Below are 26,685 nucleotides of genomic sequence, written 5' to 3' on the forward strand. Positions count from 1 at the left end.
GGAGTTCTGTCCTGGTGGCGATTGGAGGGGCGGGGCTCAAGGGCGGAGGAGCGGGAAGTGGAGGAGATGCGGTGGAGAGCATAGTCGATCACTTCGGGGGGGAAATTGCGGTCTTTGAAGAAGGAGGCCATCTGGGTTGTACGGTATTGGAACTGGTACTCCTGGGAGCAGATGTGGCAGAGACGAAGGAATTGGGAATATGGGATGGTGTTTTTACAGGGGGCAGGGTGGGAGGAAGTGTAGTCTGGGTAGCTGTGGGAGTCTCTGCCATGCCTGGACTTCAGCTGTCTCTGCGGTGGCAGGAAAAAGGAGGGGGAACATAGTTTTCTACTGACAAACAAAATCTATAATGCTAGCAATTATGTCAACTATTATTGAATAAATAAATCCATACAAAAAATTTCAATATTTCACCATTTCTATAATGGTACAATAATTACATATTGTATGGATCTCCTATGATGATACCAAAATTTGATAAACTGTTATTTTCAAAAACTTCCTACATGATATAGACATTACATCATACCTGGCAAATACCCTGTCTTTGTTTGCTTTCTCTTTACCATATTGCACAGACTGGACCTCTGTCCTCCCGCTGCAAAAAGAGAAAAGTTCAAAATTTTAAATAAAATAAACGCTTTACCGCATTTGAAAATACCTTACAAGGTATTTTCCAAGTTTGATTGTAACTTAGAAGATAATGTTAGATCATACAACTTTAAACAGTCTGCATATAGTGACAAGGTATGCAAAAATTAAGGAATGCATTTACTACTAAATGGTGATACCTTGATTATAAGTTTGACCTCAAAGCCTGTGCCTCTTTCACAATGCTGTATAGATTTTGATCTAACATTTGAGTTGCACTGTAGGGTGCACTAACAATGTTACAAAGCTTGATGGAAGAACTCTGCTATAGACTGATAAATAATTGAAAATTCAAACAACAGTCTGAATCTCGTAGTGATTGAAACGAGGTCAGCCTGGGGGACTTCATAGAATTTGAGGTTGGACCAGGTTAAAAGTCCCAATCAGGGAATCCTGGCTGACAGATTATAAACAGGAGTGACAAGGGCTCTGTTCTCGCTAGGAGCCAGTTTTGAACTAGCTGGGTCAGTGTCATGTTCATGCACGTGTGAAAAAGGGTGACTTGGTGACGGGATACCTACCTTCATACAGTTATTTCAGTGACTATGAGAGAACAACATGTCCCTGAAGAAATTCATTTGCAACAGATGCCTTCGAGTTGAAGCAAGCATTTCTGGCATCATGCTGCTGTTTGGGAAGCTTGACTAATTTAATCCTGCTGTCGGAGACTGGACCCAGTATGTAGTAAAAATGTGTTATTTTTTCTGGACAGATGACATTGGGGTAGACGAAAAGCAATAAGTAATTCTCCTGACAGCTTGTGGACCAGCAGCTTTTTCGGTTATTAGAAGCCACTTTTCCCGAGACACCAGATACTAAAATCTTTCAAGAGATGACGGTTTAGCTGACGGATATTATGATCCCAAGACTCCTCTAGTTCTGAGATGCTATCAGTTTTACTAGCAGTTCAAGAACTAGGGGAATCCGTACTGAAATTTGTGATGAGGTTAAGATGACTGACAGAAGCATATGGTTAAACCAAAATCACATGTGAGATACTGAGACGCCGTTTGGTACGAGATTAATGATGTGGCCATGCAAAAGTGCCTATTAGCTGATACCCAACTGGCCTTCAAACAGACACTATAATTGGTTTTGTCATTAGAAAATGTGACAAGTGGAGCTTATGAGTTCAGGGTATTCCAATGGAAATGAATGCTTTTGCCAGGTCAACTGACCTTGGGGAACACTACTTAAGTCAACCCAGAGCAAACCCCAAAACAAAGCCAAACTGTTACAATTTTCTTGAGGATCTGGGCTGGCAGGCCATTTTAGTAGCTGCCATTTTGCGGACTCAAGACAGCAAAGGACTTCCACTAGGCCTGGATTGACTAAGACAACCCACAGACCAGTATCCACGAGAGTACACAGCCTGGAAAGTCCGCCTACAACTTGCTTGGAATAGTTAAATTGCTTAGCAGCAGAAGAGTTACCTAAATTCTCTCTATGGATGCTGCCTGAGCCGCTGTGATTTCCAGCAGCATTTTTGTTTTCTATCAAAATAAGCGTCTGGTTAAATGGTCACCCAGTTCTAATGGAGGTTGATTGTGGCATGGCTGTATCAGTGATTGCAGAACCAGTCTTTGCCACTCCATCCCTCAAGCCTGTGTAAGACCTCGGCCAGGCTGAGTACCCCAATAGATTAAAGTTACAATTTGGTTCCAGTCTCTTATGAGAAGTAGCTGGATCTGTTACCACGAATTGTAATAAAAGGCTCAGGCCCAATTTTGATGGGGTGAAATTGGTTGAGTAAGATAACTCACTTGTCACATTTTCTAATGACAAAACCAATTATAGTGTCTGTTTGAAGGCCAGTTGGGTATCAGCTAATAGGCACTTTTGCATGGCCACATCATTAATCTCGTACCAAACGGCGTCTCAGTATCTCACATGTGATTTTGGTTTAACCATATGCTTCTGTCAGTCATCTTAACCTCATCACAAATTTCAGTACGGATTCCCCTTGATTGCATGTTGATCAAGAAGTAATTCCACGATTCTGTAAGGCCTGCACTGTGCCATTTGCCTTAAGGGCAAAGGTGGAGACAGAAGTCAGAGGCTAGAAAACAAAGGAATCATTAAACCAGTCCAGTTTGCAGAATGGCCAACACCATTCATACCAATTGGGAATCCCAACAAGTCTGTTCGCCTTTGTGGGGATTTTAAAACAAATAGTAAACCATTTTTCACAGCCGGATAAATACCCAATCCCTTGCAGAGAGGACCTGTGTAGAAAACTGGAAGGGGTCGGGAGCTATTCTTCACAAAGCTAGACACGAGCCATGCGTGCCTGCAACTGTGTTTAGATGAGGATTCCCAGAAGTATACTTCAATTAATACCTATAAGAGTTTGTACCAATATGAGAGACTAACTTTTAGGATCTCATCAGCCTATGCCATTTTCCAGCAGACGATGGGGAACATTTTGCAAAGTCTACCCCAGGTCACCATTTATCTGAATGATGTGCTAATAGCCAGGAAGACCAATAAAGAGCATTTAGAAAACTTGGACAATACTTCAATGTTTCTCTGAGGCAGGTGCATGTCTTGAAAAGGAAAAATGTGTGTTCCAGGCACCCCAAGAAAACTACTTGGGCTACAGAGTTAACAAGACCGGGTTACACATTTTGGAAGCTAAAGTGAGGGCAATCAAAGGTGGCCCCAGTCCCATGTTTGTACTGGAGCTTAACATTTTCCTGAGTTTGGTGAATTATTACGGTAAATTCATACGTACCCTGGCCTCCATCCTGGCACCCTTACTCTGCTACTGAAAAAGGATTAGCCTTGGAAATGGTCTCATGACCAAGATGTAGCCTTTAGGGAAAGGAAGCAACAGCTATATTCACCTCAAGTGTTGGCACTTTACAATCCCAAGTGAGATATGGCACTGAGAAGCAATGTCTTCCTGTAAGTTATAAGGGTAGTGTTGGCTCACCAGTGGCTTAGCGGAGTGGAATATCTGACTGCGTATGCTTCCTGGACTTTGGCAATGCCAAATGAAGATATACCCAGATAGAGAAGGAAGATTTCGTGCGAGAAAGTTCCACCAATACCTTTATGGTTGAAAGTGTGAGATAATAATGGACAACAAATCCCTGCTGGGGCTACTTAAAGAGGACAGAACCATGCCTCCCATTGCCTCAGGTTGAATTCAGCGGTGGGCTCTTATTCTGGGTGGGTACAATTACAAATTGGAACACTGTCCAGATGGCCAAGTGGCAAATGTGGATGCCTTTACATGTGGGTACACCAGAGATGGTGCTGCCACAAGTAGACTCTGATCTGGTTTTAAACTTTCTGGACACCCTTCTAGTAACCATCGATAATAGCAGACTGTGGATACAAAAAGATCCGCAGTCCTGGCAAAACTGAAACAGCTGGTGATGGGGGAAACAAACCAACAAGCAAACAAACAAACAAACAAACAACCAGAACTGAAACCTTTCTGGACCCGGTAAAACCAGAGGATGGCATATAATTATGGGCAGCAAGTGTGATAGTACCGAGCAAAGGTCACTGCCAGAATCTGGCTGAACTTCGGGGTCATCTAGAGCTTTCCAAAATAAGATATTGACAAAAAATTAAGTCTGGTGGCCAGGGCTGGATACCAACATAGCTGCATTGGTGGGGCAGTGCCCTGAAAGCCAAGAAGGACAAAAATTATCACCAGCAGCTTCCCCAACATTTGTGGGAATGAACAGGTAAACCCTGAACTTGGTTATACATCAATTATGCTGGTCCTTTCATGGGCTTTTTGTTTTTAGTCATTGTGGAAGCTCACTCCAAGTGGTTGGACATGCAAAGAGTTTATTTGTCAATCACAGGGGCAAGGATTGAAAAGTTACAACTAACTTTTGCAATACACATATGCCCAGAGGTTTTGGTCACAGACAAGGCCATCATTTACTAGCAGGGAATTCCAACATTTCCTCGAGTTGAATTGCATTCGGCATGTAAGGACAGCTCCATTCCATCTATTATCCAATGGTCCGGAGAAACAGCAATTCAAACTTCGAAGGCAAGCTTAAAGAAACAGCCTACTGCTTCAATCGGTATTAAACTGTCCCAGCTCCCAGTTGATTATACGACCTCACCTCATGCAACAACAGGGATACCGCCAACAGAGTTGCTAATGATGAGAAGACATTGTACTAGGATAAACTTGATCTTCCAGGGCCTGGTGTGGGCAGGGTGTGTGTGTTTGCGTGCGTGCGTGCATGCCTTGGTGGTGGAATGGCATCAGGAATGCCAATAACAGATGTGAGACTCCTCCAAGTGAGAAAGGAAGTATACTTTGAAGGCAAAACCACAGGAATGACCCTGCATTGCTAAGAGGCATAGTTGATGGCAAGTCAGAGCCAGAGCAGCCAAACCTGGTGTGAAAATATTTCAGGAGAAGCTACAGGAAAAAGAACGAACCTATGTTCCCGGACTTAGATGGGTAGGATGTAGTGATTGGAAGGAGCTCAGCCAGGTGGACCTCATGGAATGCATTCCTTGATGGGATCAGGTTAACAGCCCTAATCAGAGAGTCCTGGCTGACAGATATAAACAGGAATGCCATGAGTTCTGTTCACTCAAGGCTAGCTCTGAGCTAGCTGGGTCAGTGTCATGTACTATGCACGTGTAAATAAAGGTTGACTTGGTGAAGACAGAAACTAATTAAAGAAGAAATACTTACAGAACACAATGGCATGGTACGCCACTCCCAGAAACAGCAATCTTTGCATGCGTATAAGCAGAACACAACCAGCGATTTCTGCGTGCATATGCAGAATACACGAAACCAGCTTTTGCTGTCCACATCATCCAGACTTTAAAACTAGTGTACCTGTTGCTCAGGGAGAGGCGGCGTGTTCAAGTCCTGCGGTTAGGATCAGAATCACACTGCCCCTCCCAAAAGCTTTTGATTTAATAAGTTTGATTGACTTGCTCCTAAATTTAAGATTTATTAATTTTACTTCAACAAATTGGCGCTGAGAGCAGGGTTCTGTTCACAGTCCCGTGTAGGGTGGCCACCTCCCAGGGGTCGGGGCAGGATATTGGACAAAAGCAGGTCAAACTACAGAAGCTGTTGATCTGTTAAGAGTGAATGAGAGAGTGTCTGTTGTGTGGCCTCTGAGTTCAGCCATACTCAGATGTCAGTGTAATTGTTCCGGCCTGAGATAAAGGCTGAGATTAAATAAGCGGAATACAGGGAAATGATCACTCCCTAAAACAGGTATCGCCGGACTCAGATAGGAACAATTCTGGGTGAGATGCGGCTGGTGGGTAAATGTGATCGACCGATAAGAGGATCCATGAGTATAAACCTATCAGTAGTATGGTAAGACAGGGAGATCAAGGGGGACTCCTGGGTCTCTCGTTAACCAGTATATGATGGAGTGACATTCACTCATTAGACAGATGAGAAAGAGTGGGTGGGATCCGTCCCAGCCCCTAGATAGACAATGAAATTGGCTCATGGGTGAAAAGAAAATAGGTGTCCTTTGGGTCCATCAATTGGCTGGCCTCACAAGTCAGACTTCAGAATCCACAAAGAAATGGACCGAGGAAAAACAAATTTTTCAATCCCGACTAAGGAAACTGGAAAAGAAAAATCAGTTCCTGGAGGATAGTCAGTGGGGATCAATGCCGCCTTATACTGCTCGGGAGGGCCTGGTCACAACCCCAGAACCGTCAGACGAATTAACTTGGCCCTGGTAACTCGCAGTGGGGAAGGAGCTAACATGAATGCAAAATATAAGCAGTTTACGCCAGGTGAATTGCAGCAGATCTTAGCTTCCCTGGGTCCCTTACAGCCCCGCAGTAATAATGCAAAGTTTCGGGCTGATTTACATAGCATCTGGGTAGGCCACCAACTACATTTAAGGGATATCCACCAACTGGTCTGGATGGTATGCCCTCAGGACAACTGGCATCTAGTATCTGACGGCTCTGACGTAGCTGATGCCGCACAATAATAAGTCAAGATTATAGGAGAGGCGGATGGACCCAGGGTACCCCTACTAAATATGGGGAATGACTTTTTAGGGTCTACCAAGAATGCTCAGGGATTCCCCAGACAGACTGCTCTGACCAGGCATTCATTTAGACTTTCAAGGACGGGCTGTGTCCCGCTCACCAGGCAGTCTTAAAAACGGGGGACATTGTTCTCCAAGACTGTGAAGCCCTGGTAGAATGGGCAACAGGTATAAAAGGAAGACATAGGAGGAAATCCCCCTGTGCGCATAAAGCAGGAAAACCTAGGTGCCGGCACAAGACAAAATCCACACCCAGATGTCACAATTGTGACAAGACGGGCCACTTTGTCCAGGATTGTAGGGAGAGGAAACAGAACAACGGGAAGCCCACTTGTGTCTGTCAGTACTGTGGCAAAAGGGGCCACTCTGAAGACACTCGTTGAGAAAAACACGGCAAACCAACAAACATTGAGAATACATTGGACTGATGTCCAGGAGCCCCCATGGGTATGGGTGATAAGGAGAGAAGGATTTAAGGGTCTGCACTGGTATGGGGCAGACAGTGAGAGATGCTAGTGGACACGGGAGCCTCCATATCTGTGAATGACCTACCTCTGCTCACAACCAACAAAAGGAGTTATGTGAAGGGGATTATTGGAGAACGGTACCCCTGCATACTTGAGTGAGACCATTCTAGTAGAAATCAATAACCTGTATATACTAATGTGATTTTATATATGTAAAAATAATGAAGGGACTGTTATGGGAAATGATTTAATGAAGGAACACAAAGTCCTTATAGGCTGTGGAAAGGGTGAATTAATCTGGCCCCGTCCCGATGGGAGAAAACAAAATGGGGACGTAGGTGAGCCACTTGAGCAAGTCACCTCCTCTATGGGATGCAATTAGCAGCCTGAGGATAATGGCTTTGGGGCCATTTGCGCCTCTGTCCCAGGGGTAAAGGCAGAGACTAAATTAGATACAGGCTTGATTAAAAATTGACCCCGTAGTCATGGAGGGTCTGGAACATAAGCCACACTGCCAGTACCCCACAAAACCTGAAGCCAGAAGGGCAGTTGTGGAAATTGTGAAAGGATTAGTGGAGAGGGGAACTCTGAGACGCTACGAGCACTAGTAATTCCTCCATGTGGCCAATCAGTAAACCTGACGGAAGTTACCATCTCACAATGGATTATAAGGCCCTAAACAGGGTCACTCCTAAATTACACCCTATAGTTGCCAGTCTATCCACAATCTTAAATGGGCTCTTCCCGACCCACAAAATCTTTACTGTAATTGATATTGCGAATGTATTTTGGTCTATCCCCCTCCATTGAGACTCCCAAGATAAGTTTGCATTTACCCTTGGGGATAAACAGTAAACTTGGACCAGACATCCTCAGGGATTCCATAATAGTCCAGCCATCCTTGACCATGTAATGAGTGAAGTACTCGGAGATCGGAGCTTAAAAAATGTGTTGCTGGAAAAGCGCAGCAGGTCAGGCAGCATCAAAGGAACAGGAGAATCGATGTTTCAGGCATAAGCCCTTCTTCAGGATTCCTGAAGCACTTACAGGACAGAGGGTTAAAAGCCAGCCCAAAGCTCAAACTGGGAAAACTAGAGTTCATTATTTGGGACATTTAATTTCCCAAGGCGTGAAAGAAATGCCTGCAGACAGGAAGACAGTTAAACAACTGATGTCACAGCCCGTGACAGTCCGTGGTGTGAGAAAGGTCTTGGGCTTGTTTAATTACTGTCAGAATTTTATCCCTGAGTTTGCCAAAGTTGTCGAGCCCATACAAAGATTGGTAAAAGGGGGTAAACGTGCAACAGACCTTGTTGACTGGCGACTGGAGCAAGAAGACTCCTATACAAAACTGAAAACAGAGTTAATGTCGGCACCAGGACTGAGATTACCAGATGCTAGTTAAGACTTCCACATTTACTGCAACGGAGAGGGAGGTTTTTACTCAGCAGTAGTAACCCAGCTCCACGGCGATAAACATCGAACTATAGGGAATTACTCTAATGCTGAGGGTCCCGTAGAGAATGGCTTGCCCAGATGTGTAGTTGTTTTAGACTGTTCCGCATGGGTAGTGAGGGTCAGTGATTACAGGGAATATAGTCTTGCATACCAAACGTACCCTTGTAGAAATGTTAAATATGGGAAAATTATGCACGGTTTCTAACTTGAGAAGGCAAAATGGGAGGCTGTTCTTTTACCACCAACCAAATCCATTATCATTGTACGAGATACCCGGGAAAACCCAGCAGAAGGGATGTTAGGTGATGGTGAACCACGTGTGTGTGTATGTGTGTTGGGGGGGGGGGGAGGAGGAAGAGATGTGGACGATGAAGTAGAGGAAAGTGGGATAAAGGACATATTTATAGAGGACCAGATGAGACCCTGTTTGTGGATGGCTTGCGGAAATATGTAGATGGTTTGCCATGAACAGGATGTGCAGTAATGAACATGGAACTACGCGTTGTCGGAGCAGGAAGAATACAAGGAGGCCTGTCAGCCCAGGTGGCGGAGTCAGTGGCCTTCACCCAGGCCTTCACGGAGGTGACAGGATAGAGGGTTAACATTTACACTGATCGTAGATATACCTTCAGGATTGTCCATCATTACATGACCGTTTGGGGAAGACAGGGTTTTGTCACCACAGGGGGCAACCCTGCCAAGCACAGACAGATAATAAAGACCTCAATGGAGGCCAACGAGCTCCCATTGGAGGCTGCAGTGTTGAAGGTCAAAGCCCACCAGAGGGAACGAGATAAACAGAATCCTAAGTGGAACATTTTTAAAGGGGAACAAGGCTACTGACAAAGCTGCTCAATCAGCTCGAGAGTCAGAAGAAACACATACTTTGTCTGCCACCTTTGCTGAGGACGGCCCCACCATAAGCATTACCCAACTGCACGCTGATACCAGAGGGTGAATGTGCCAGGTGGAAGACACAGGGGGCCACGCCAGACGAAAAAGCTGTCTGGAGACCGTATAACAAGGTCTTGGCCTCCACATGCATCCAACATACTCTTTGCAATTACACACTGGCATTTCCCACGTGGGGTATAATGCTATGATAACCAGCATCAGGAAAGAATGGTGGTGGAAGGGCATAGGCAGAGATATCGCTCGATTCTGTCACCACTGTGAGATGTGTGCCCAGCACAACTCAGGCACGCCCGATAAAATTAGAAGAGGCACGAGCCATGCCCAAGGGGGCCCTGGGAGCACGTACAGATAGATCTGATGGGACCTCTTCCCCAATCCCATGGGAAAAGGTATTGCTGTGTGATTATTGACCAATTCACCAGGAAGGTCAAGGCCCACCCTACCTGGAACTGCTCAGCTAACACTGTGGCAAGGATTTTAGCTGAGGTGGTGACTCCCAGGTGGGGGGCTGCTGTCCCCGACTGACTCTGACCAGGGGACCCATTTCACTAGAAGACTTGTAAAAACCATATGTCAGCTGATGGGCATTAAACAGTAATTTCACACACCCTACCATCCACAAAGTCCTGGCATGGTGGAGCAAACGAAAAGTACTTTTAAAAGCTTCCTTGCTAAGGCCATGCAGGGCTCTGACAAACGCTGGACTGAGGTCCTGCCTGTTGTACTCATGCGACTCCAGTCCACCACAAGCTGGTCGACCGGTTGGACCCCTTATGAGTTGATGACAGATAGGGCAATGCAACTGCCTGAGTTCATCATCATGGGAGGGTTCTGAAGTTGGCCCTCTTTGTGTGGTCTGATGTAAGTCTGACAGAAAATCTCGAGTCATTCATGCAAGGCCCTGACCGGACAATTTATGCTGCCTGTGACAAGGTCACCTGAGAGACCATGAGTTATAACATGCAAAACTATAAAGGCTAGTTCCAACCTCACTATAACCTTTCACGTACACCACAGGTGAAGGAACGGCCACAGGGACTATTTATTTTCAATGTCATCACTCATCAGGATGGAATGCTGGAATCAGCGAACCTTGCTTCTTACCCCATCATTTCTTTCTGGAAGTATTCTAAGCCTTGAAGTTGTCAACAGGACTACAGGTAAAACGTTCAAAATCATTTGGACTGCAATTCAGACTGATTACCTGAGGACTTAGAATGGTACTTATTTTGTCTGTGGTCTCAAGGCTATCCTTGGCTCTCTCCAAATTGGTCCAGAGCTTGCTACCTTGCCTATGTAGTCCCTTTTGTTCACCATTACAGATCCCTCCGCCTTCATCCCATGTCTCCATATTTTGTGCAATAGCCTCCCGTGGGGAACCTTATCAAACACCTTACTGAAATCCATATACACTACATCAACCGCTTTATCCTCATCCATCTTGCAGCGTTGGTTGGTACCTGGGACTTCGATGTTTAGGTGGGCTTGGATCGGCGCAACATCGAGGGCCCAAGGGCCTGTACTGCGCTGTATTCTTCTATGTTCTATGTTCCATGTTCTATCTGTTTGGTCCCCTTTTCAAAGAACTCAATAAGGTTTGTGAGGCACGATCTAACCCTCACAAAACCGTGCTGACTATCCCTAATCAACTTATTCATCTCTAGATGATTATAAATCCTATCTCTTAGAACTCTTTCTAACACTTTACCCACAACCGAAGTAAGGATCACAGATCTATAATTTCCAGGGCTGTCTCTACTCCCCTTCTTGAACAACGGGACAACATTTGCTATCCTCCAGTCTTCTGGCACTATTCCTGTGGACAATAACAACATAAAGATCAAAGCCAAAGGTCGGCAACCCCCTCCCTGGCTTTCCAGAGAATCCTAGGATAAATCCCATCCGGTCCAGAGGACTTATTTATTTCTACACTTTCCAGAACTGCTAACACCTCCTCCTTAAACACCTCAATCCCATCTAGTCTAGTGGCCTGTATCTCAGTATTCTTCTTGAAAGTCATGGGTTTATCAGCGACAGCACAAACCTTTGGATGAATCCTACTAGCCTTGATTGAACAATTTAGTAAAGTAACATAAAAAATTGATCACCATCTTTTACACGACAACTTTGTGAATCATTGGACAAAATATCATAAAGGAAGCTTAATAAGTGGATAGATACCCATGATATTAAGGGAAAATTGCAGAGTGGTCAGAAAGCAAAAGGTGATGGTGGATAGATAGCTTTTAATCTGAAGATGGTTCCCCAAGGTCAGTTTTAGTTCTGTTACACTTTGCAATTTTATTAATAGCCTAGACTTGAGTGCAAACGGCAGCATTACAGAATTTGTAGAAACTGTGACAAAGCTGTTGGTCATGTTGTGGATAGTTGTAGAAATCAGGATGACTTGGATCGGATTGTGAAGTGGATGGAAACCTGATTAGATAAAGTTCAGTGCAGAAAACTGTGAAGTGATCTAGTGATATGAAATAATGTTGTACTATCAAAGTCAATATTTTAAAAGGTGTAGATGAATGGAGACCTTGCTGTTCATATGCATAAATCCTTAATGGTGGCAGGGGAGGTTGCAATAGCAGTTGAAAGCAATGGATCACTTGGTGGGCTTTATAAATCATTAAAGCCATCAGCTGGAGTACTGATAACAATTCTGGGCATCACAGTTCAAGAAATGTATAAAGACCATATGAAAAAGTACAAAAAAAGTCACTAGAATGTTACTGATTTTGAAACATTTCAGTTATGAGGAGAGGTTGGAAAAGCTGGATTTCTTTTCATAGAACAGAGAGGTCACGTAGGTTAAAAAGAAATTTGAGGTAACAAGGTTTTGATAAATAGGATAAATAGAAGCTACAAATCTTCTCCCAAACTTTGAAAATAGGAAAAATTATTCCAACTCAATGATTGGGTGCCATGGAGTAAAACCCACTGCAAAATATCTAGAGGGGAGAAACTGGAATGGTTTCCTGAAGTTAATGGAATTTACGTACATAACTAATTTTAAAAGGAGAGTTTGGAAGTATTTGGGGATGAAGAATTCTTGAGGGAAAATACAAGGATGGAGGATGAAGCAAGACTGTTTTTCTTCTCCCCAAAAGAGTCAGTACGGGTACAACAGACTGAGTGACTTTCTTCCTTGCTTTAAGTTTCCATGTTTCTATGAAAAGCTGAAATCATGGTATTTTACTGTAGAACTGAAATGGTTAAACGAAAAAGCCATAAATATTTAGCACCTACCAGTATCGAAACTTTGAGCCCAATGTAAAGTAATGTGCAAAGAAGTTCTTCTGCGGAGGTAGTGGTCTTTCTAGTCGGAAGAATGTATGATGCTCCACACAAGCCTTCCACAAATTCTTACAAGCGCGGTAGTTTCCCATATTAAAACCTAGTAATGTTTCTCTTGAATCATGCTGACAGGGAAGAAATTGAGAAAATGAATGGACTAAATACAAATCTCTCTTTAGAACTTCTGTTCAGTTTGGTTAGCAATGGCAAAACAAAACTTGCAGTCTAGTGCAATAGAAATTTCCACTGGAATGGCATGATAAATTGACTTTTTATATAAAAAACATGCATTCTGGGATCTTACGCAAAAACTTATTGAAAGGCTTGACAAATTTGTTGCAGGCAAGCGCATCAATCTATAAAATACAATAACTCCTGTGCATTAAAACTTTCCAATCTCCTGGCTATATGCAGGGCAGGGCTACGTCAATAATATTAACAATTTTTGAGCTTAGTATGCATTATCCCTACCAAATTCAATTCACCGCTCTGGTGCAATAGCCCCAAACTGAAGCAAACTTGTCGGATTGACTCAAAGTAGTCACTGTTAAGATTAGATTAGATTACTTACTGTGTGGAAACAGGCCCTTCGGCCCAACAAGTCCACACTGACCCGCAACCCACCCAGACCCATTCCTTTTCACCTAACACTACGGGCAATTTAGCATGGCCAATTCACCTAACCTGCGCATTTTTGGATTGTGGGAGGAAACTGGAGCACCCGAAGGAAACCCACACAGATACGGGGAGAACGTGCAAACTCCTGCCCGAGGTCTTTGGCTCTGTGAGGCAGCAGTGCTAACCACTGTGCCACCGTGCCACCCAGATCTATCATAGCGATTCTTGTGTTTACTTTAGGGGTGTATGAATTCCACTTATCAGCAACATCAGTGCAACTAAAATTTCTTTACACTAACAGAATTAGCATCAGCAACACAGGAACCAAGTCACTTAGTTTAACTGGGCCACACCAGTGTTCACATTTCACACAAACCACCACTTCCCATCCTAACACATGTTCCACTATTTTCCTTTTTCTCACGTACAGAGGAACCTCTATTTTCTGAAGGACACAGGCTAGGGGTATTTCGTTCAGTTAATCGAATTCCGGATAATATAATTTAGCCAAGCATCAGGACCTTGCAATCTTGCCGGATAGTCCGATATTCGGATAATCAAATGCCAGATGATTGAGGTTGCTTTGTATACCGTAAAATACCCCTTCAAATGCACCAAGATTATCTGCTAGATGTACATAAGGGCAAAGGGACTGGAGGCAAGATAATGACTAGTACAAGATGTGCGTTGAATGCTGATGTTCCCATTCCCTTTGATATAAATACTTCATTAAGTGACAGTCTAGCTTTTAGCTTCCACTCAAATTGCTATAATTAATTAAAAGAGACAATCCACAGTCAATATGTTAACATGTTTCTTTTTCAGATTCTGAGGGATCTCAGTGTATTTTCACAGATTTTCTTTTCTGGTTCCAACATTTATAAGGTATCATTTTATTTCTAAAATGGAATTAGTATTTCTTTAAGAGACCATCTTTGCAGCCTTTTTGTTCACTTCAACAAACTAAACATACGCGTGCAACCACAGGATAGGAGCTTGATCTATGACACCTCTCATGGCAATATGCTGTACAAAAATAGATTTCTGTTGATTCATGCCCTTTATATCTAATGGATGTCAACTGGCTGTCTGTCCTTCTTTCCTCAGAGTACTTGATAACTTCTGAAGTCCTGTTCCACAGAAGTTGCATTACATATGCTGAGTCTTTTAATAAATCTGACTTGGAAACCTGGTCCTTCAAAATAATGATCACAGGTGCAAAAGATTTTAAAAATTAAATAGCTTCAAAAACTAACATTTCTAAGTTATGCACGAATGTCGCCTACAAAATTTGCCAGATCACAATCTGCAAATATCATATCTGACCAATATTTATCATGCTTTGTTGATGACAAGCTTTTTAAAAAAAAAACTTTTGTGGAACTTCTTAAGGACTACCTTAAAGGTGTAATTTTACCAAGGTACACCTCCAAATAAGGGTGTCAACAGCATAGATCTCATCGTATAAAATCCATTACAATTTAGAAGAATACAAAATGTAGGAAATGGACTTCAATACCAAAGTATTAACATACACCAGTGCAATCACATCAATTATTGATCACATTCTTAAAATAAAAGATCTAGTTTGATATTTCTAATGATTTTCCATTAGCTGAGAAAGAAGCTGCAAATTTTCATTTGAGTCAAGCAAACAGAGCAAAACTAATGTTTAATTAAAGTGTTCTGGTCATCAAAAGATGCTAAATGATGTTAATTCTGCAAACTTAATTCTCATTATGAATGAATTCACAAATATCTGTTACATAATTTCTAGTTATAAAATAAAAATGAAGTTACTAGTCAAAATAATTTCAAATACATCAAAGCTGAACTTTACTCCACATCTCAGTCTCAGAGGATTGAGAGCAAAACTGCAGTTGCAGACCAGAATATCATGCAAAAACAAACGAGCTGATCTGTCTTGTAAAATGACTAATTGTAGATTTCCTAATGCACCAATCTGAATATCACAGTGTAACTTGCACCAAATTTCACTCAGCAAGCTATTTCTAGAATTCAGTCCCAAACTGAAGATTAAGGCTCATGCTGTCCAGTGACTTAGTGTGGCTTGAAATGTATTTTTCAAAACCTTAATTCACTTGCAGTCTGGTTTGTTACTTCAACTCTGAAGTAACTAAATAAAGTGAGTTTTGACAAATTGCATTTTATCTCATTTGTCATGCAACTTCTTTCCAGTCTTGCATTCTTCCTTGTGCCTTCAGCCCTCTGACAGACTTGCATTTCAATAACACCATAGGAACTAACCCATTTCCCCAACTGAGATTCTGAACATGTTGAAAATCTCCAGCTTCAGATTATAACCCACAATCAATAATCAGTACAGGACCCAAAGGGAACATTCTGCCAACATTTTCACAAATGAAACTAATGAGACTCTGGCTGCTTCCAAAGGAAGGCTGAGTTTATTGCCATGGGAACTGCAGGGAGTCACTCAATCAGAGCAATCACAATACTCGTGACATCACTTTGTAAGACTTGCGTAATGGCTTCATACTTAAAGTGTTAAGATTATTTTGTGTAGCAATAAATTTAGTGGTGATTCTGAAAGTAATTATAAAACTGTTGACCAGAGAAGCTCTAAATAAGAGACCACATTGTTTCACCTGCTGCTTCATTTACTGTCCCACTGCCTGAAGTGACAAACCAGATGACAAACAGGGCATTGAGAAAAGTGACAAGCAGGCTACAGATGGGAGAAACAAGACAGACAGCAAGGGGAATGATGAGCAGGTCACAGTGGGCTGCACTGAGAGCGGCAAGCAGTGTGTTGAGAGCGAGGCTGCAACAATGAGCTCACAATAACAGAAGCATCAACGTTTTGTTCCAATGTGGAGTGGATGCACAATATGGCACTGATTTAATGCTTCAGTGCACTGGAATGCAATTAGGACGATTTTTTTTCTTAAAAAGATATTCCAGTGATAAATTTTACAAAGAACAAAAGTCAGAATCTTCATTCTTCTTTAATTATCAACTCTAACAGTTGGCCAGATAAACAGCAATACCTTCAAAGTGTACACTATCAGACACTGATAGCAATTCATTATTCATGTCAAACAAATATTTATAGGTGATGTAACCTGAATGTTACCAAAAATACCAATGACTGTAAATCCAGTAATCAAAAATTAAGAAATAAATGCAATGATTGTAGCATTAACAATACAGAATTGCTGCTAAGTTGGGATTGCTGAGTATAAGAGCTGAACATGTGTTGCTGGAAAAGCACAGCAGGTCAGGCAGCATCCAAGGAACAGGAGAATCGACGTTTCGGGCATGAGCCCTTCTTCAGGATTCCTGAAGAAGGGCTCATGCCCGAAACGTCGATTCTCCTGTTCTTTGGATGCTGCCTGACCTGCTGTGCTTTTCCAGCAACACATTTTCAGCTCTGATCTCCAGCATCTGCAGTCCTCACTTTTTCCATTGCTTAGTATAAAGCGTACATATTCCATTTTTACCCAAGACAAATTAAGCCTGTCAAATAGAAGTGTTCAACTTTTATTTGTTCCTTAATGGGATGTGGCTGTTTATTGGCGAGGCCAGATGTGGGGCTCACCTTGAACTGCTCTAGAATTAAATCTTTAGCTTAATGGTTGGTGAGCTGCCGTTAGGACTTCCCGTACGTGTCTCTGTTTAGCCTGTCCGAGGATGTTTATGCTGTCCCAAAGTGGAGTCCTTCTTCTCTTTATGTAAGGATATTAGCGATAGTGGGTTGTGTATCTTGTTGGCTAGTTGCTGTTCGTGTATCCTGGTGGCTAGTTTTCAGTCTGTCTATCCAATGTACAGGCTTAAAGCTAGCCACCAGGATACACAAACACTAACTAGCTACCAAAAGAAAATACACCACTTTGACTGGGATAATGCAAACATCCTTGGACAGGCTAAACAGAGACACGCACAAGAATTCCTAGAGGCCTGGCATTCAAACCGGAACTCCATCAGTAAACACATCTTTTTGGACACCATTTACCAACCTCTGAGAAAGAGAACCGGTAATGATATCACCCGCCTTAACAGACCAAGACACTTAAATAGAAAGCATGACAGAGCACCAGTGCCTCACCGGAGGCTCACTGTGATGCTACTGAGTGTGGTGATGAAAGGTCTGAAAACAAACCTGCCTGCTCAGTCAGCAAACTTACAACCTGAATAGTACATTTAAAAAATATAAGAAAGCTGCTCTCGGTACAGTAGCTCTCACAGAAAGCTGCCCTGTCGGCAGTTGACATTGGTAGGTACACAGAATAGGACGAAGACCAGTGCCGACATCACGCACGCGTGGGATGCTACAAAGACCGGAGTCGGCGTCACGCATGCATAGACACTGGTGCATGTGCAGAATGGCAAGAACATTGCCACACATGCAGAATGGCGCTGAGATTTCTGTGTGTACATTGACACAAACGCAGAACGAAGTGCGCGAACCAATCCCCACTGGAATCACGCTATTGCCAACGGAGGTGAGCCCTTCATCAGTAACATAACTTGCCAACTCTTATATTTGATGTCCCGGCCAATAAAGGCAAGAGTGGTGCTGTATGCCTTCCTGACCATCTTATCCACTGGTGTTGCCACTTTCAAGGATGTGCACACCTGAATGCCCAGATTCCTCTGTATTTTAATGCTCTTAAGGGTTCTGTGATTTATTATATAGTTCACATTTGAATTTGATCTTCCAAAATGCATCACTTTGCATTTGTCCAGATTAAACTCCATTTGCTATCTCTCAGCCTAAATCTGCAATCTATCTACATCTATGTCCTTTGACAATCCTATCTGCAACTCCACCAATTTGAGTATCATCCACAAACTTACCAATCAGACCACCTTCATTTTCCTCCATATTATTTACCTAAATTATAAATAACAATGGTCAGCACGGCTCCCTGCATAAAACCACTAGTTACTCATCTCCATTCTGAAAAGTACCCTTCAATCGCTACTCTGTCTTCTATGATCAAGCCAGTTTTGTACCTATCGAGCCAGCTCCCCCTGGATCCCATGAGACTCTACCATCTGTATCAGTCTATCATGAGGTACCTTGTCACATGCCTTACTAATGTCCATGTGGACAATATCCACTGCCCTTCCCTCATGAAAAACTCAAACTGGTGAGACATTACCTTCCCTGCACAAACCCATGCTGCCTATTACTAACAAGTCCATTTGCTTGCATATGTGAATAAATCCTGTCTTGCACTATCTTCTCCAACAGCTTCCCCACCACTGATGTCAGGCTCACTACCCTCTAATTACCTGGATGATCTTTGTTTTCTCTGGAATCTTGCCTGAGGCCAAAAAGGATGCAAAGATCTGTTAAGGCCCCAGTTACTTCCTCCTTTGCCTCCTGCAGTATCGTGGGATAGATCCCATCTGGCCCTGGGGAACTGTATTATGGTAGACAAGTCAAGACACCCAACACTTCCTCCTTCATTACGGTGACCTGCCCGAGAGTATTTACACACCTTTCCCTAATCTCAACATCCCTCACATCCCTCTCTTTGGTGAATAGTGATATAAAGGACTCATTAAGAATTTCATCCATTTCTTCTGGTTCCACACATAATCTCCTTCCTTTATCATTGAGTACACCTATTATTTCCATAGCTACCCCCTTGCTCCTAATTTATGTATGAAATACTTTGGGATTCTCCTTAACCCTGAAGGCCAAGCACATGTCAAAGCCCCTTTTAACCCGAACTTCCCAATTGAGCTTCTTCCTACTTTCTCTATATTCTTCAAAGACCTTTGTCTGTTTTACCTCTCTGTGTTTAGACCTTTTTTTGACTATGGTGATAATTTCCTGTCATCTAAGCTTCCTGAATCTTGCCATTTCTGTCCTTAATTTTCACAGGAACATGTCTGTCCTGCACTCTAATCAACTGATCGGCCATGCAGTTGGAGCCCTCAGAGGGAGAGGCATGAAAAGGGTAGGTAGACAAGTAGATTGTGGGTCCAGGTTAGGACACGGGAAAAACTGAATAAATGATAATAAGAGCTGAAAATAGGAGAATACGGGTGAGCTGCACTGAATGTAAACCAAATAATGTGATAATGGGCTGAGAAGTACTTGAAATAGGTGATTGCTGTAAAAGTACAATGTTAAATGTTACAACAGGAAAGGGTGTGGGGTGAGTTAAAAAAAAAGGAAGGATCGAATCAGGCTGTTAAATTACTGAACTCGATGTTGAGTCCTGAGTCCTAGAGGTTGTAGGGTCCCCAAATAGAAATTGAGATGTTGTCCTCTGAGCTTGCACTGAGGCATGCTGGAGATGGTGTTCTTTGAACTTATGCTGAGGTTTACTAGAGCACTGTAGCAGGCCTGCAACAGAAATGCTGGCCAGGGAACATGGTGGTGTGTTGAAGTGGCTGGCAACTGGAAGCTTGTGGTTATGGAATGGATTCCTTACATGAAGCAGGATGTGAGTATGTATAGTCAAAATACCTGAGAGGATTGGTGGGTTCACAGTGTAAAGCAATGGCTAGCCTAACCCCGGAAATGGAAATAGATATGTTGAGGAAGGCAACAGAGTAGTCAGAAATGGGCAAGGGCTGTATGGAAACTAAATGCAAAATTGATAAATTCACTGGTTCATAATGAGAATGACAAACAGCGCAAATTATGTTATTGATGCACCAGAAAAACCCAAGACGGTAGCGCTAGCAGGGTAGGCAGTATTCGGGCTCCTGGGCTCATCCACTCCAGGTGGTTGCTTCTTCTCTGACCCTTTTTGTCTTCTATTTCTTTTCTTTGTCGTCTTCCTGTTGATTGCAGTGGAAGGGGAGACATCGCGGAGACAAGTGGCTAGAGCATGATTCGTGGCAAGGCAGCCGTCGGCCTGGCAGTAGAGCCAGGGACTCCTGGTTGTGATAGCCCAAAGCGGGGACTCCAGGTTGTTGGTAAGGTAGCAGAGCTGGAGCTACTGGTAGCGGGGACAGTGTGGGTCCAGCGTGGATTCCAACATCGACAGGCCCAAAAATGAAGAAATAGCTCCTGATGTTGATGGGTTTGGCACAACTGATGACACAGGTGTTGGTGGTCAGCCATTTGAGGGCTGGATCCATGGTGAAGATGGTAAAGCGAAGATGGATTTCCTTTCAGCTTTGTCTTTCTTTTCTTGATGTATTAAAATGGTGCAGGATTGTAGCAACAGTGAAGCTTCTCACTGCAATTTCATTGCAGAGGACAAGTGACAATAAATCGTCCTTCATTCAGAGTTGTGGAGAGGGGTCAGAGTAGGGCTGGAACAAAGAATATCTCATATATGCCAAAAAGAGATAGTTACAACAGGGTCCATATGCAGGAATCCATGGCCAAACCTTTGATTTGAGGAAAATGAGAAGAATTAAAGGAAAAGTTGTTTAAAGTGAAGATGAGCTTGTTGAGGCAAAGGATGGTAGTGGAGGATGTGGACCGGTTCAGGCGTTCTTTTCAGGAAGAAGTTAATGAGGTCATTGATATCAGGCCATTCTGATGATGATGAATATGTAAAGGGATTGCACGTTCATGGTGAAGAGACAATGGCTGTTGTCCGCAAACCGGAAATTTTGAAATGCATGTTCAGTGTCAGAAAAATCATGGATGTAAGTGGGAGGGACTGAACAAGGGGAGAAAAAAAATTGAGTCAATGTAGGAAGAAATAACTTCCAAGGAACAGGCAGAAAACAATGGGTCTGCCCAGGCAGTGCTGTTTGTTGGGGAGAAGATAGAAGGAGGTTGAATGGGGTTCAGGAACTATAAGTTGGGAGGCTGTCAAGGGGAGATCCCCAGATGAGATGAGGTTGGTGACACGTTGGCCTAATTTTCAATGGTGGGGTCATGGCCCGGGGGTGATAGGAGGTGCCCGAGAGCTGGCACTCTGCTTCCACAATATAGAGCTTCGTACCAACATTGTTGGCAGCCTCATGACTGTCAGGATTGGATCTGAGTGCATGAAGCGTAGTTAGCTCAGAGGGAGAATACATTTGAATGGGTATGGGGCAGGGAGAGAACTAAGGTGACATTGGAAAGGTGAAACACAGACTAGGTGACTGTTTTGCAGAATATTCTGAAAACAAAAATGACCCCAAGCTTCTAGTTGCCTGCCACTTCATCACACCATCATGTTCCCTGGCCAACAGTTCTATCGCAAACCTGCTGCAGTGCTCCAGTGAACCTCAGTATATGTTAAAAGAACACTACCTCATTTTCTGCTTAGAGACCCTGCAAACTCGGATTCAATATCGAGTTCAAGAACTTCACAGCGTGATTCCATCTCTGTGTTTTCTTTACCTACCCACACCCAGCCCTGTTATGACATTGGTTGCTTTTAGCATAGTCACCAATTCTCACACACTCCTCGGCCTAATATCACATTATATGGGCTGCACTCAGCACATTTCACCTATATTTGCCAAGTCATAGCTCTTATTGTTACTTATTCAGTTTTTCTTCTGTCCTGGCCTGTCAATTAAGGACGCAAGGGTAACTAGGGAGAGAATAGAGCCCCTCAAAAATCAGCAAGATAGCCTTTGTGTGGAGCCACAGAAAATGGGGGAGATACTAAACAAGTATTTTAATTCAGTATTTACTATGGAAAAGGATATGGAACATAGATGGTGGCACCTTACAAAAATGTCCATATTACAGAGGGGGTGCTGGATGTCTTGAAACGCATAAAGGTGGATAAATCCCCAGGACCTGATCAGGTGTACCCTCGAACTCTGTGGGAAGCTAGAGAAGTGATTGCTGGGCCTCTTGCTGAGATATTTGTATTATCGATAGTCACAGGTAAGGTGCCAGAAGTCTGGAGGTTGGCTAATATGGTGCCACTGTTTAAGAAAGGTGGTAAGGACAAGCCAGAGAACTATACACCAGTGAGCCTGATGTTTGGTGGTGGGCAAATTGTTGGAGGGAATCCTGAGGGACAGGATGTACATGTATTTGGAAAGGCAAGAACTGATTACGGATAGTCAACATGGCTTTGTGTGGGGGAAATAGTGTCTCACAAACTTGATTGAGTTTTTTGAAGAAGTAACAAAGAAGATTGGTGAAGGCCGGGCAGTACATGTGATCTATATGGACTTCAGGAAGGTGTTCGACAAGTTTCCTCATGGGAGACTGGTTAGTTAGGTTAGATCTCACGGAATTCAGGGAGAACAAGCCATTTGTATACAGAACTGGCACAAAGGTAGAAGACAGATAGTGGTGGTGTAGGGTTGTTTTTCAGACTGGAGGCCTATGACCAGTGGAGTGCCACAAGGATCGGTGCTGGATCCTCTACTTTCTGTCATTTACATAAATGATTCGGATGCGAGCATAAGAGGTATAGTTAGTAAGTTTGTAGATGACACCAAAATTAGAGGTGTATTGGACAGTGAAGAAGGTTACCTCAGATTACAACAGGATCTTGACCAGCTGGGCCAATGGGCTAAGTGGCAGATGGAGTTTAATTGAGATAAATGCGAGGTGCTGCATTTTGGGAAAGCAAATCTTAGCAGGACTTACACACTTAATGGTACGGTACTAGGGAGTGTTGCTGAACAAAGAGACCTTGGAGTGCAGGTTCATAGCTCCTTGAAAGTGGAGTGGCAGGTAGACAGGATAGTGAAGGCGGCATTTGCTTTCCTTTATTGGTCACAGTATTGAGTACAGGAGTTGGGAGGTCATATTGTGACTGTACAGGACCTTGGTTAGGCCACTGTTGGAATACTGTGTGCAATTCTGGTCTCCTTCCTATCGGAAAGATATTGTGAAACTTGAAAGGGTTCAGAAAAGATTTACAGGGATGTTGTCAAGGTTGGAGGATTTGAGTTATAGGGAGAGGCTGAACAGGCTGGGACTGTTTTCCCTGCAGCGTCAGAGGCTGAGGGGTGACCTTATAGAGGTTTGCAAAATTATGAGGGGCATGGATAGGATAAATAGACAAAAACTTTTTCTTGGGATCGGGGAGTCCAGAACTAGAGAGCGTAGGTTTAGAGTGAGAGGGGAAAGATTTTAAAGGGACCTAAGGGCAACCTTTTCACACAGAGGGTGGTACGTGTATGGAATGAGCTGCCAAAGGAAGTGGTGGAGGCTGGTACAATTGCAACATTTAAAAGGCATCTGGATGGATATATGAATAGGAAGGGTTTGGAGGGATATGGGCCGGGTGCTGACAGGTGGGACTAGATTGGATTGGGATATCTGGTTGGCGTGGACGGGTTGGACTCAAGGGTCTGTTTCCATGCTGTACATCTCTATGACTATCTACATTGTATTTATGATTCGGAGATGCCGGTGTTGGACTGGGGTGTACAATTCTTCAATGTATAATTTCAGTTACATCACACTGCAAATTTTTGCTATAAATTCTGTGTTACGATCGAGCCCTCCACAATCACCTGATGAAGGAGCGTCGCTCCGAAAGCTAGTGGGCTTCCAATTAAACCTGTTGGACTATAACCTGTGTGTGTGATTTTTAACTACATTGTATTTGACTAACTTGATTTTTCGGAGGAAACTCTAATAAGAGAAGTGGATTTGATTACCTTTATATCAATTTTAGCAAGGATATTTGACAAGATCCTGCATAGCAGGCTGATTAAAAAGGCAAACAATTCATATAATCTAAACGAAAGTGGATTTAAAATTAGCTCAGCAGTAAGAAACAAAAGGTAATGGTTGATGAGTCCTTTTGTGAGAGCAAAGCAGCAGGATTTCACAGGGCTCTGTACTGGGTCCCTGCTTTTTGTGATGTCTAAGTCTTGTTATTTCAGCCAAAGTATATGAGGCATGATTAAGTAGTTTAGAGATGACCTAAAATTTGGCTGCGTAGTTGGCTTTGGGGAAAAAACTTTTGAGTGACTGGACTATGCAGGTGGATTTAAAACAGACAAATGGAATTACATTAGAGAAGGATAAGGCGCTGGATCATGGAAAGAAAATAAAAGGCTGCTGTGGTTCCACAGCAACGAGCACCTGAGCTACAAATCTTCTCACAAACTTTGAAAAGAAAAGGCTTTTTAAAAAAAATGCTATAATGCTGTGAAGTACAGGGAGCATGCCCACAGATATCTTAACACTATTGGTAATAATACATTTTGGGAGCTATGTTAAGGTTTTTATTTCTTATGGAGTCAGAAAATCATTTGGAACATTTCAGTCGATATACCAAAGTATGTGACTTTAGTCAATGTCTAGTAGGATGCCTCGTTAGCATCAAGCTAACTGATGAAGTCAAGGTCAGTAGTCACAAGACACCAAGTTAGAGTTCAACAAGTGTCTTCACGCGACAAAGGAGGACTGCTCTGAAAGCTTGTGATTTCAAATAAACCTGTTGGACTATAATCTGGTGTCGTGTGACTTCTGAATTTGTGCACCCCAATCCAACACCAGCACCTCCACACGAAGTCAGTTGAACTTTTATAACACACAAAATAAACAGACTAGGGACTGCTAGTTTTTGAGTTCAGTTCAGAATTATGCTTCAGTTCAGGAAAAAAGTTTCACCCGAGCAGAAGGGTTTTATTTATGAAGTCTCCAAGCGGAAAAAAAAATTGTGAAGTAGTTTTCAAACTGTCAAAGCTGAAAAATGGTTCAGGCCATTGGAACTGGAAAGGAGTCCCTTGGCCACCAAAACTCGAAAGGGTAAGTTAGCTAAGAAAGGACAGTCAAAATAAGAGAGGTACTTACTCGGATTGAGTTTAGAATATAGAAAGTAGAACAGTACAGTACAGGCCCTTTGACCCACAATGTTGTGTCAAGCATTTATCTTAATCTAAGATCAATCTAACCTACACACGCCTCAATTTACAGCTGTCTATATTCTTTTCCAGCAGTTGCTTAAATGTCTCTGACTCTACCACCACTGGTACTGCATTCCGCGCACCCACCAATCTCTGCGTAAAGAACCTACCTCTGACATCTCTCCTATATCTTCCTCCAATCACCTTAAAATTATGACCCCTTGTGACAGTCATTTCTGCCCAGGGAAAAGTCTCTGGGCAGAACTCTGTCTATGCCTCTCATTACTCTGTACACCTTGATCAAGGCACCGCTCTTCCTTCTCTCCAATGTGAAAAGCCCTAGCTCACTCAACCTCTCTTCCTAAGAGAAGCCCTCCAATCTAGGCAGCATCCTGGTAAATCTTGTCCGCACTCTCTCTAAAGCATCTACATCCTTCCTATAATGCGGTGACCAGAACCGGACACAATATTCCAAGTGTAGTCTAACCAGGGTTTTATACAGCTGCAGCAAAACCTCGCAGCTCTTAAACTCAATCCCCCTGCTAATGAAAGGCAAAACACTATACGTCTTCTTAATGACCCTATCAACTTGGGTGACAACTCTGAGGGATCAATGTACGTGGACCCCAAGATCCCGCTGTGCTTCCATACTGTCTTTAATCCTGTATTCAACATTCAAATTTGACCTTCCAAAATGAATCACTTTGCATCTATGCAGGTTGAACTCCATCTGCCACTTCTCAGCCCAGCTCTGCATCTTGCCAATGTCTTGTTGTAGCCTGCAACAGCCCACGACACTATCTACAACACCACCGACCTTGTGTCATCGGCAAACTTACTAACCCACCCTTCCACTTCTTCATCCAAGTCATTTATAAAAACTACAAAGAGCAGAGACCTAAGAACAGAACTCTGCGGGACACCACTGGTCACCGACCTCCAGGCGGAATACTTTCCATCCACTACCACTTGCTGTCTTCCTTCGGCTAACCAATTCTGTATCCAGCCAGCCAGATTTCCTTGTATCCCATACCTCCTTTCTGAATGAACCTACTGTGGAGAAACTTACGAAATTCCTTACTGAAATCGATATACACCCACATCCACTGCTCGACCTTTGTCAACATGTCTCTTCACATCCTCAAATAATTCAATAAGGCATGTCAGGCATGACCTGCCCCACACAAAGCCACGCTATCTTTAATCAAACCGTGTTTTTCCAAATAGTCATAAATCCTATCTCTCAGAATCCTTTCCGGAACCTTGTCTTACATCTGAGGTAAGCTGTCTGGTCAGTCATTCCCATGGATTTCCACATTCCCTTTTCTGAACAGAGGAACAACATTTGCCTCCCTCCAATCATCTGGTCCTACTCCCATGGACAGTGAGCATGCAAAGATCATCATCAGAGGCGCAGCAATCTCATTTCTCGCTTCCCATAGTAACCTTAGATATATCTGGTCCGGCCCTAGGGACTTATCAATCTTGATGCTTCCAAGATTTTCCAGCACATCCAATTT

General features: G+C 43.1%; 1 protein-coding gene across 4 annotated transcripts in view; it reads right to left on the reverse strand.

Moving 5' to 3' along the window:
* The window catches only part of ptpn4a (protein tyrosine phosphatase non-receptor type 4a), a 343,217-nt gene that overhangs the window by 90,916 nt on the left and 225,616 nt on the right, over positions 1-26,685 (reverse strand). For all 4 annotated transcript variants that reach the window (XM_043694229.1, XM_043694231.1, XM_043694228.1 and 1 more), the window contains 2 exons: positions 12,770-12,942; positions 530-598 (listed from right to left, as the gene is read on the reverse strand). In XM_043694229.1, coding sequence (XP_043550164.1) covers positions 530-598; positions 12,770-12,942 — 242 coding nt within the window. The remainder of the gene's footprint in view (positions 1-529; positions 599-12,769; positions 12,943-26,685) is intronic.

The sequence above is a fragment of the Chiloscyllium plagiosum genome, chromosome 7, assembly GCF_004010195.1.
Source record: "Chiloscyllium plagiosum isolate BGI_BamShark_2017 chromosome 7, ASM401019v2, whole genome shotgun sequence".
NCBI classification, from domain to species: domain Eukaryota; kingdom Metazoa; phylum Chordata; class Chondrichthyes; order Orectolobiformes; family Hemiscylliidae; genus Chiloscyllium; species Chiloscyllium plagiosum.